The 11,090-nt window shown below is 45.5% G+C and overlaps 1 protein-coding gene across 3 annotated transcripts in view; it reads left to right on the top strand.

The window, feature by feature from the left end:
• Positions 1-519: 519 nt before the first annotated feature.
• ST3GAL3 (ST3 beta-galactoside alpha-2,3-sialyltransferase 3) overlaps positions 520-11,090 on the top strand; it is a 164,644-nt gene continuing 154,073 nt past the window's right edge. For all 3 annotated transcript variants that reach the window (XM_032192630.1, XM_032192629.1, XM_032192628.1), the window contains exon 1: positions 520-664. In XM_032192630.1, the coding sequence (XP_032048521.1) occupies positions 550-664 (115 nt within the window). In that variant the 5' untranslated portion in view covers positions 520-549. The remainder of the gene's footprint in view (positions 665-11,090) is intronic.

The following is an 11,090-nucleotide window of genomic DNA, read 5'->3' as shown; positions in this document are numbered from 1 at the left end:
TGATTTAAAGCGGGGGGGGGGCGGGAGGAGGAGGGGGGGAGAGCGAAGCACCCCCGCGCATGCGCACCGCCTCCCCACCGCAGCGCCCCTCCGGGGCAGCGGCGTTGCCGGCGCGCCCCCCTCCTACCCCCGGAGCTCCTCCCGCGATTGGCGGCGGAGGCGGCCCCCCGCGCTCGCCCATTGGCTGCCGCCGGCCGCTATGCGGGCGGGTTGGCCGCGCCTCGCCCCGCCCCGCCCCGCCATTGGCTGGGCCGCGGGGCCCCCTGCGCGCGGCGGCGGCGGCGGCGGCGGCTGGGGCCGGGCCGGGGCCGGGGCCGCGGCCGGGGCCGTGTCGGGGCCGTGTCGGGGCCGTGTCGGGGCCGGTCCCGCAGCGCCCGGCATGGCGGCGGCCCGCGCCCGGCGGCCGAGAGCCCGGGGGCGGCGGGGTGAGGACGGGCGGGGCCGGGGTCGGGGTCTGGGTGCGGGTCGGTGGCGGTGCCGGTGGCCGTGCCCCGCTGACGCTGCCGTTCGGTCCCTCAGGTGCCGTAGCGGGGCGGCCGTGACGCCAGGATGGGCCTGCTGGTGCTGGTGCGGAACGTGCTGCTGGCGCTCTGCCTCTTCCTCGTGCTCGGCTTCCTCTACTACTCCGCCTGGAAGCTGCACCTCCTGCGCTGGGAGGACTCCAGTAAGTGCGGGGACGGGGCCCCGAGGGGCCGGGGGTGCTGCCCCCCCTGCCCCGGGGGCTGTGCCGGGGGCAGCCGGGGCGCTGCTCGGTGCGAAGCCAGGGTCACGCGCTGTAAACCTGCATTTGGGACCTCGGTCCCCAGCAGAACGTCCCCTTTGAGCTTGTGACTGCTCATCCTCAACACGAAGAGGTTACGTGCCAAGGGTTTCCTTCCCTGAATCCTCCCCCCCTTTCCCGTCCCCTAAAAGAAAAAGGCAAGGATTTTCTCCTCTGTCGGGTTTTGGTTTCTTCCCCTGCTCACCTATTTGTCACTCTCTCATCTCACTGTGCCCTTCAGAAATCCTCATCTCCCACCCATCCTCCCCGCTGTTATCTGCCAGCTGCCTGGCATCCAAAGCGGTGTCTCCCAACCCTTTGAAGCCCAAAGAGACATTTGACCTCACCGGATACAATCCGAGGATTGTACGGTGCAGTAATGCCGCGGGAGGGTTTAGTTGCAGTGGGATAGAAATCAGGCTGAGCTTTGATTGCTCAGTTAGTGCTTCTACTTCTGCTTGTGCCAATTGCTTGCAAGCGAGAATAAATTTTTTTGAAATATAAAAACAAGAAAACAACTCTCTCTTCTCCCCTTCCTGCCCAAAATACAATCCAGCCTTCTCTGCAGCTGCTCCATGGGTTGTTTCAGATGTCTCGCAGCCAACCGATGCTCTGGATCAGCGGCTGGGAAGCTCTGATCCAGAGGGATTGGGTTTGTGTCCAACAGCAGCCACCGCTCCAATTCTCCTTCCCTGTACTGCGTTTCTGGGCATGCTGCTGGAGGCTCCTGCTGCAATGCCTAATAAGCTGGATGGTATTTTTCTACCTCTGCACGCTCCGTATCTGCTGTTACATGCCCTGAGAAGTTGTGTGCGATGGCAGATGATGGCTCGGAGATGCTGTTTGCACTGATGCAGTGAATTTGACAGGAGGACTGCTGAGGTGACCTGTGCTGGAACAGGTATCACAAGACTGAACTTCTGCAAGGTGACACGTAGCGTCTTTCTGGACAGGGAGATTTTTGTTCAGGTTGGTGCTTCAGGGAGAGAGTCAAAATCTTGATTGTGACCTTCTGAAAACTAGCACTTCTGTCAATGATATGTACAAAATCCTTCCCAAATGGAAATAAGTGCAGAATGTAGTTAAAAGAACAGCTTGGTCATGTTATATTGCCAAATTGCCATCCGTGCCATCCTTTGCTTCTTTCATAGCATCAGAAATTGTGTTGAGACTTCCCCCAGCCTGTATAACCAGCAAACAAAAAAAACGAAAACCAAACAAAACCCCAACCAAACCAAACAAAACCCCATGTGCACAGCAAAACCCTTCAGGCTGTAACCTGTGTGTGAACTTTGTTAAATGCAGAGGAGGAACCTTGTCTTTGTGCCACATACCAGGGCGCTGGGGGAGCTTCTACATTTCTTCAGGTTCTGCCTCTGGATTTTGTGGCTGTAGTTTTGTGTGCGATTTCTTGTTTTAAAGCATGGCAGTTTCTTGGGGGTTTTGTGGTCGTTTTGTGGTCATACAGCGAAGGTGTAGGCAGAGGTGGATTTCCAGAAATTGAATGCTTCTACTGGAAAAGATGACTTAAGTTAGAATAATTTGTGTTGGGTGTCCTGGCAGCTTCCAGGTACCCAGGGTGTTGTGACAGGAGGTGATGTCACTGTCTTTGTCTTAGGTGTATGTCTACTTTTTATATTTTAATCTTGTGTTTTAAATGTGTTCTTCATTTAGTCCTGGAAATTACAGTGCTTATATTAAACTTCTTCAACAGTTACAAAGCAGTGATGCCAACTTGAAGATTTAGCTTATTGATCTTTATCAGTTGTCCCAACTGGTATGCGCTGTACCATCGTTCCTTTTCTTCTAGAAACTTTTATGGATTGTCTTAAATATCACATGATGCTCCTTGCAAGTTTAGTGTAAGCAGCAGTCAAATGTAAGAGGGACAGTTTTTATGTGGTTGCTTTTGAAAGCAGTAAAGGTGGTAGTGGTTGTCAGTTGATCATTAGAGTTCTGTTTGTACTAAAAATGTTTTATTTATCATGTAATTTTATACATGAGGAACCTATGCAGACGTGAATTACACATTCAAAATCCTATATTGGGAAACTTGATATGAGGAGTTAACGTTAAGCTTCTATAAATAAGCATTTGGGAGTTAACAAATAACGGAATTGAGGTTGCTCATTTAACCGTGATTAGGCCTCCTTGAGCACGTGTAACATAATATGCCTTATAAAGTTGCAATTATATTTTCTTTTGTCTAAAGGAAGCCTTGCCTAATCAGTACAGGAGGCAGATGGTGTTTGATAGCTGTGTTTTTATTTCCTAGGAATTCAATCTGTGACCTTGTAAATTTCTTCCTAACTGATACGAGGCTCAAGTTGAAAAGGACAAAACAAAGTTAGCTTTGTTAATTCCTGGGTGTTTAATAATCTGAGAGTATTGATTTTATGCGTATGTCACTTTTTCATTCCATTATTTTCTTTTTTCACGTGACCAGTGACTTTGTTTGGTGTCGGTGACTCCCTAGTTTCAGTGGTCACATACGTTTTCCCTCTAATCCGTTCTTTGTGCCAGCAGAGGCAGGAATCTAAGCTGATCCTGGTATCTGACACCCTCGTAATCTCTTCAGAGACTGCTTTTAGAGAACTTGACACCTGTACTTAATACCGGCCAGAAATCAAAGTTGTCATAGAGTATGGTGAAAAATACTTCACCTGCTTACTTGGTGCTCATGTGATTTGTTCACTTAATGTGTTAGAAAACGCCCATACGTGGCTGTTAGGGATTTGAGTGTAAGAACTCTGGTCACACCGAGATGTGGATGCTTGTATGTTCAGCTGCTACAGTAAGAAGCAAACAGTTGAAGTATGTCATTTATTGCCACTTCTGACACCTCCAAGAAGGGAGCTAAACTTCTGAACATTCTGAAAGATGCATGTCCGTGGTTCTCTTACCATCTCTGCCTGACTTTAAATCTGTCCTCTTTGAGTGATGCCTTCACGAGTTTTGGGAGATCGTTCTCCTTACTGAGTGACTCTACACCTTGCCAAAACACAACGGGGAATTGAAATGAATTCATTCTCTAAGGCTTATTTTTCCTGTGACAGGAATAGACTGAATTCGCTAATGTGAGCTAATTAAGATTGAATTAGGCTCAGCTGCTTCTTCCATTCAAGACAAACTGCCAGCGGCTGTGACCCCTCTCTTACCCTTGTCTTGAGCATGGTGACGGGCTGTTCTTCCTGCAGCCTTGCCTTTCTCATGTGTGTGGTGATGCTGCTAGCTCTCAGAGCAGCAGTTTGGCACAGAAAGAGGTGTGTCACACTGAGTGCTGGAGGGCTGCGAGTTCTGGGCATCGCTGGGACTGTAGGAGCAGTTTTTAGGATTGAGGTGAGCTTTCCTTTTTTCCATTTTATTTTTATTTTCTCTTTTCCTGGTTTCCGTAATGCAGCTTTGGTCTCTGTCAGTAGCAGTAAGAAAAACCCTTTCTCGCAAGCTCTCTGCGGACAGGCAGTCCCTCTGATTCCAGGTGCTGGGTTGCCTCGTGGCGTGCTAAGTGTGTAGAATTGATAACGTGGAGTGGGACATAAACAAGGAAATAAATTTGGTGTCAAGGCTAGGTATCCTGTACGTACGTGAAGGACCTTGCAGCAGCAGGTAATCATAGCTCTGTTTATGTACAGCGAGTTGCCAGGGATTTATTAACTAATAATAGTAGTGATAGTAGCAGGCTTTGAAGGGCTGAGACATGCACCACAGCCTCTTTCCTAACAACTCTCTTCTGTCCTTTCCAATACCTCGGTACATTTGGCTCTGAGGAGGAAGGAGATGGTATCTGTGCTACTGTGAAGGAGACAGCGTGTGGGAAGGTGCCCCGGCATCTCTGGACAGTAGGAAGGAGATGGAGCCTTGCTGACAGTGCTTCAGGATTTCCTTTATATCCCTCCTTGGAGGAATACTTTTTTACCGAGAGCTGTGAAGGGCAGAATATGGTCACGTTAAAATGAAATCCTGATGTTTGTTACTTAACCTGGTACATGTATAGCTGATTTTGCAAAAATGAGTATGTTGTAAGGAAGGATTGATTCCATTAAAAATGTCCTGGCTATGGAAATATTGGACTCATCCCCCCAAGGCAGCACTTTTTTTGGCCTCTCTGAGTATTGAAATATGCTTGGGACAAGGGCAGCATGACTGTGTTTTCCAGTTCTTTATTGTATTTGCATCTACATTAGCATTGAATTAATTTGAAAATATACTCTACTTCGGGTACTTCTGCCAGAACCCAAGTTAATACAATTTATAACTATAGATTTTGAGCTCTCGGTTTGAATGTGGCTTCTGAAACATCCCCAGGTATTTTCTGTTGATGTCTCCATAACAAAATCAAGTCACTGCTCTGTCATCTGTTGCTCAATGTTATTTTCAACTCTAATTCTGGAAAGGCAGCCAAAGAGATAAAGCTCTGGGAAGAGATTTTCTGAAGGTATTTCAGGACCCTTATCCTTTTTCTTTTTTTTTTTTTTTTTAATATCTGTTTCTATGGGAACTGAGGAGACATAAACAGGCAAAACTGACTCACTTCTGGTTGCAGGTTTTTCGTCTGCTTGCATTTCCATGGAGACCAGTCTCACAGCAAATAAGGCTAAATTAATAAAAAGCAATCAAACTTGTACCTTTCACATATGGTTTCTCTCCTTCAAAATGAAATGGTGTTTTTGTCAATTCTTGTGCTAAGGACTAAAAATGCGTTGAAGAAGCTGGTCTTTTTACAAGGGTTTGGAACACGCATGCCCTTTCTCGTGTAGTTAAAGCCTCACCATACATGTGACGGTATGTGGCAGATTTATAGCAGTTGTAGTTGGAGTTGTAGTTACTGGGGTTGTTACTTGTCCTACAGTAAGGGAGGGGATCTTGCTTACCCTGACATCTGACTTCTTTCCATTCTGTTCTTTAATGACAACCAGCTAAAAAACATTCAGCACCAGTGAGCAGCCAGGCCATGGAGGCAAACTCATCCCCTTTGTGGGGGTGAAAATGTGCACTACCTTTGTGTTCAGACCTCTATATCTGGGAGTTACTGTCCTATTTGTCTTTGCCAGGAGAAAGAAGTGCTCCTATAAAAATAACATTTCAGGGCCAGCTCAACTTGGCACTGCGAGCGTAAATCTCTGATGAAAGTGGCCGGAGCTCAGCTGGCTGGATTTATGGTTAGGTGGATGAGGAAGCACATCATTTTCTACTGTGGGATTACGAGGCACTTGTGTCCCTGTTGGTGGGGATGACAAACAAATGGTGATGTTGATGGTTTGTTTCTGGTGCTCTGCAGCTGTCTGTGGCCATAGCCTCAGGGGTGTGTGCTTGTTCTTTAGGGTAGACTTTGTTGCTGCTGCTCCTCCTCAGGCTGAGAAGCCTGATAGATGCTAACCTCGTGGGCATTAGTTGCTTTTGAGAACTGATTTGGGCAGTATTTTGCAGCAGCATGGGCTTCCTGAAACAGTTGGTTTGTTATTTTTCTTTGCAGGGGAAGAGACTGGAAACAGAGTTATTAGGAGTTCATAGTTACTAGGAACTGCTCAGTCGGTTTCTTTGCTCAGCTCTTCTGTAGTCCATGTTAATGCTGAACTTATTGTACCAAAACTGATTATGAATGGTTAGAAAGGTCTTGTAAAATGGATCCAGCAACAAATTTAAGGGATCTCTTTGCTGCTTTTCAGGTGCTTTAGAGATATGAGTATCCCAGTGATGCCTTTTTGAAAGAAGGGTTCTAAATAGGTAGTAACTTATCAAGAGAGCAGTGATTATTAGATACAAAGATAGGGGAAAAAAAAAAAAAGGTGTTAAAATGACAGTTGCCTAGTAAAATACTCTAATTTTTCTAAGAATTCTCCTGTTAGGCTGAAATGTTTTGCTTGTATTGAGCTTGAAAGCAGAAATTTCAGAGCGCCAATTGTGGTGGGCAGATCTCTTATCTGTGCAGAACACTGAAAAAATAGAATTGGTGCCCAGACATCGTTATCGCTGATCAATTTACTTTGTGCTCCCTGGGAACCTGCCAGAATCAGGAGTGTGGCGAAGCCCAAATTCCTGGAGCTCAGGGAACTCAGTCGTGGCAGTGACCTCCCCAGGGGTGTCAAAAAGTGTGGGTGGATGTGTGCTTCATCTTTCTCTGATCCTTTACAGCCACGCTGTTCCGGGGACTCTGCTGTCTGTCCCTCTGGGAATTTCTAGTGCTGCAGTAAAGTTAACAGCATGGGGCAAAACTCTGCCGGGGCAATGGGAAATGTGCCTGACGGAGCCCTCGAAGGCAGGAGCAAGCATTTCTCTGCAGGAGGAGAGCTCCCAGCACGCTCCTGAGGCTTAGGGAGCTCCAGGGGCAGGTAGCTGGCGGCAGTAAAAGCAGAGCACCTCTGGTCCGAGGAGCGGCTGTAACGTGGTGCTTGCACTCACTCCATTTTTCTAGCTGTTTCAGCCCCGAGTTACTGCTTTAGGTATAAGCCACCAGGGTATGAAAGCGAGGTGCAGAAATAAGTACTTCTCTATCCTCTTACACTAGGATAGTTTTACATCCTAAAGCAGTCAGGTGCTCTGGCTTCTCTTCACGGTGGCAGGCTTGTCACTTTTTGAGTCCCTCGTTCATGTCTTTGTGTCCCCCTCTCCCAGAGCTTCCATTGCCCAGCTGCTGTGCGGTTCCTGTCCATTCCTCACTGTCTGGGTTTGGCGAGCAGTTCCCTGCCTTGCCTCCATCCTATCACCGTACATCCCCTTGGCACACAAAAGCTGTACCTCTGCCCTGTAGCCAACACAGCAGGGGCTGTTGTGCCTTCAGGTGTTACTGGACTTGATGGATGCTCCACCCCAGCACTCATTTGATGTTGATGAATATTGATGCATAAATCACTTGTATTGATAGCTAGATCTTGGACTTTCTCCTTGGCCTTAATACAGGTAAGCTGACCTTGGGCATCTTTTGTGCTCACGTCAGTTCTGCTGGCATTGTTGGGGTGATAACATCTGGCAAAAGGCAAAGGTTGTGCTTTGTCTCGAGCTTGGCAGCTGCGGTCTGGCCATGGCCTTAGTACTGATTCTGACCATGTCTGTTACACGCACGTTGTGGAGAAGAGATTTTTCCTAGATTGTTGTCTTCTGCCAAGCTACTTAGTGCTTTTGTTGCTGTCAGAGCTCATTTTTCTGCTGGAAACAATTTACATCCCGGTGCCAGGCAGAGGGAAGGCACCAGCCAAGCCTGGCGATGACTTGCAAGGACAGTACAGCTGGGTTGCGAGGTGCAGCTCGGTGAGTTGCATGCCTCTGTGCTTCCCAAGGACTGCAGCTGTGTACCCACACACCAAGCAGAATGCAATCTGTGCTCTGCGTGCATATCCTGAGATGGCTGACTTCTACCACAGGAGCACATCGCTCTTGTATGCACTGCTGTCTTGGGGAATAATAGCTCGTGAGGCTAGCACCAAAATTCTTGTCTGGTACAGAAACTACAAGGTATTTCATAACTGGTACTTAGTATTGTGAAATAGCCATAGGCTTGCACAATCAAAGGGACGTGTCTTTGGGGGTCAGAATTTAGCTCTTCTTGCTATGTTCCAAAAAAAGCCCAACCATGTCCTAAATAGTTATTTGTATTTTAGGAGCTTATAAACATATATAAATATATATGTTTGTCCTAAACTTTTTTTCAAATGATGCTGGGATCCATTCTATGGTAACTCAGTCCCTGTTGCAAGGTGTCATTTTTTTCTTAGCTGTTTTCCAGTGGATTTCAGCACTAGGAACATTGATTAAATCTGAGGTTCATCTGAGCTGAGTAAGTATGCCCCTTTCCTCTTGGAACAAGCAGAGTTAATGCAGCGTAGCTATAGAACGCTTTAAAGGAAGTAGTAAGGATGTGAGGGCACAGAAATCAATAAATGTTGAGTTTTTCAAAGGGGTAAGTAGCTGAGGGCTTCCCACACACTAAGGCTTACTCTAAGTCAATGTTGACAAGGTTAATAATTTATATGTACAATGTACAAAAATCTTTTTATCTTTGTCAGAAATGAACCAAACTCTTAGCAGCGGTAATGCTACCTAAGTATTGCTGCTCAATTGCGATTGTGTCTAGAGATCCTAATCAAAAAAAACGTACTGAGACACGTTTCTTAGGATGAAGGGTGGTAGCTTAAATAGACTTGACTCAGGAAGGCAGAGGAAGCGGAGGCACAGGAAAGTGAAATTATTCCGTGTCACACAGCAGCTCAAGGGCAGAGCTATGAATAGAATAAAGGTCTCCAGGCTCTCAATCCAGCATCCAGTTGGCCAAAGGAGGCTTCTTCTCCTGTATTAATGCATTCTGCATCTGCTAGATTGAGAGAACAGTAATATGCTGAAGTTGCTTGCTTGGGGCAGAGATGATCTGCTCCTATTTGTACAAACACAGCACTCTTTAAAAGTGTAGTGTCAGTAACAAAGCTGGCGAGGTGATGGCTTGCTTGGGCCGTGCTGGTGGCTTGGTGTAGGTGCTGTAATTAGGGGATGATGAGGCTGGTGTTACGAGCTCATACAACTTGCCTAAGATGCTTCTGTGCAAGTGCCTGAACAGTTGTGAATGCTGGTTTGGGGTTTTCAACCTTCAGATTCACCACATCAAAGGCACAACACTTCATGCTTTCTAGCTGCATTAAAACCGCAACTGCATTTTTCTTTTTGAAGGTAGTTTGGGGTTTTGATGTTTGTGTTGTTTGTTGTTTTGTTTTGTTTTTTTTCCTTGTGGAAAAGTTTAATTTTGCTCTCCATACTCAGGCACAGAACTCCATTTTCTTCTATTTAAACTTAAAAAATAAATAAATAAAAATAAAAACGTTCAAGCAGAGACTAAACTTCGAGAATTTGTGCTCAAAGGCTGAAAACGTGAGCTTTTGAGAAGTGGGAAATAATGGAACAGTTCAGGCGGTTTTAACCGTAGCAGTCACTAATGCTCTGGGTAAAATTAGAAATCTAATTACTGTGAATTTAGTTGCTGAGACTCTTTTTTGCCTTTTGAGACTTGCCCCACACAATTCTGTCACGTTCTAAATAGAGCATAGGCGGTTCTCTATTATGCTGCTCGGAAATTAGTAATTCTGCATTTTTGTTAGCACTGTTGCCGTAATCTCTGCTTAGAAGTGCCTTATTTGAGCATTGGGAAGGCTTTTATTATTATTAAATATGAGTCATTACAACGTTAATTTCTCTCTATATTGGTCCTTTTGTGTTTGGGTCCAGTACTTCATTAGAAGCAGAAGACCGAGCTAATACAGTGTAAAGACTGCAAAATGAGTTCTAGTTCTTAAAAAAAAAAAAAAAAAAAAAAAAAGTGTTACTTCTGATTGAGTTTTCTAAATTTATTTAATATTTAAGGACTTAATTTGAATATTTCCAAACTTCTGAGAGGTTTGCACGTTGGAAAAAAAAAAAGCCATATTTGCATTAGTAAAATATGAAAGGTTCTGCACAATATCGTGTTTTATTACTTCTGTTTGCTGCATGTGCTGTTTCTCACTAAGTTAGTATTATAATTATGATGTGTTGGATCGAAGAAATAGTTTGTGCTCCTGTGAATAGAGAACAGGCCACTATGTAAAGAGACTGCCCTCAGGCTGCTGCATCCTGACCTTTAAATGCTTTAAGTTTCTTGGTATAGTTATTAAAGCTCTTTTTTTTTTTTTTTTTTTTTTTTTTAAACAAGAGTTAAAAATAGCTCATAAACTAGGGCTACATATTCTTTATGATGTGCTCTCCTATGCAAGTTGCATTTCCTGCTTCAAAGGATGGATGAAGGACTAAAGAAACCTGCTGTTGTATAGTGCTGGGTAAAAAGAAATTTTGGTGCCAGGTATTTCACTCTCTTCCAGCAACCTTTGCAGTTGTAGCATAAAAAAGAACGAAGATAAGTTGTTTGTTTGTTTTTTTCCTGCGCACTCAAATATAATTGCATAAGTTTGGGCTACTTTGGCTGATTTTATTTAATACTTAGCGGTGTAGCTAAAAGGTTTAAAAAGCCCCTCTCAGGTGTTGTGTATTAATCGCTGTGTTTGACATAATGCTGCTTTAGTATAAACACGCCTCACTCAGCAGTCGTGCGTTTGTTTGTGTCTTTGCAGCAGTGGAATTACCCCATAAGTAGCTTTCTTTATCCTCAGCCTGGTTCGTGATGTTAGCTAATCTCATAATGGGCTCTTCTTGAGGACCTGCTTAAGGAAAGTTTGGAATATCTGTACGATGGACTACTTAATGTGCTGCAGTTGCTTGGCTGGAAGAGCTGGACAAAAGCTGTCAGAGCATTTAGCCTGCAGTCAGCTTTGCTGCTTGTGCCCTGGAACAGGTGGCTGGGGGGATCGAAGAGCGG

Source organism: Aythya fuligula, chromosome 8, assembly GCF_009819795.1.
Source record: "Aythya fuligula isolate bAytFul2 chromosome 8, bAytFul2.pri, whole genome shotgun sequence".
Lineage (NCBI taxonomy): Eukaryota > Metazoa > Chordata > Aves > Anseriformes > Anatidae > Aythya > Aythya fuligula.
This window is presented reverse-complemented; position numbering and strand designations above follow the sequence as displayed.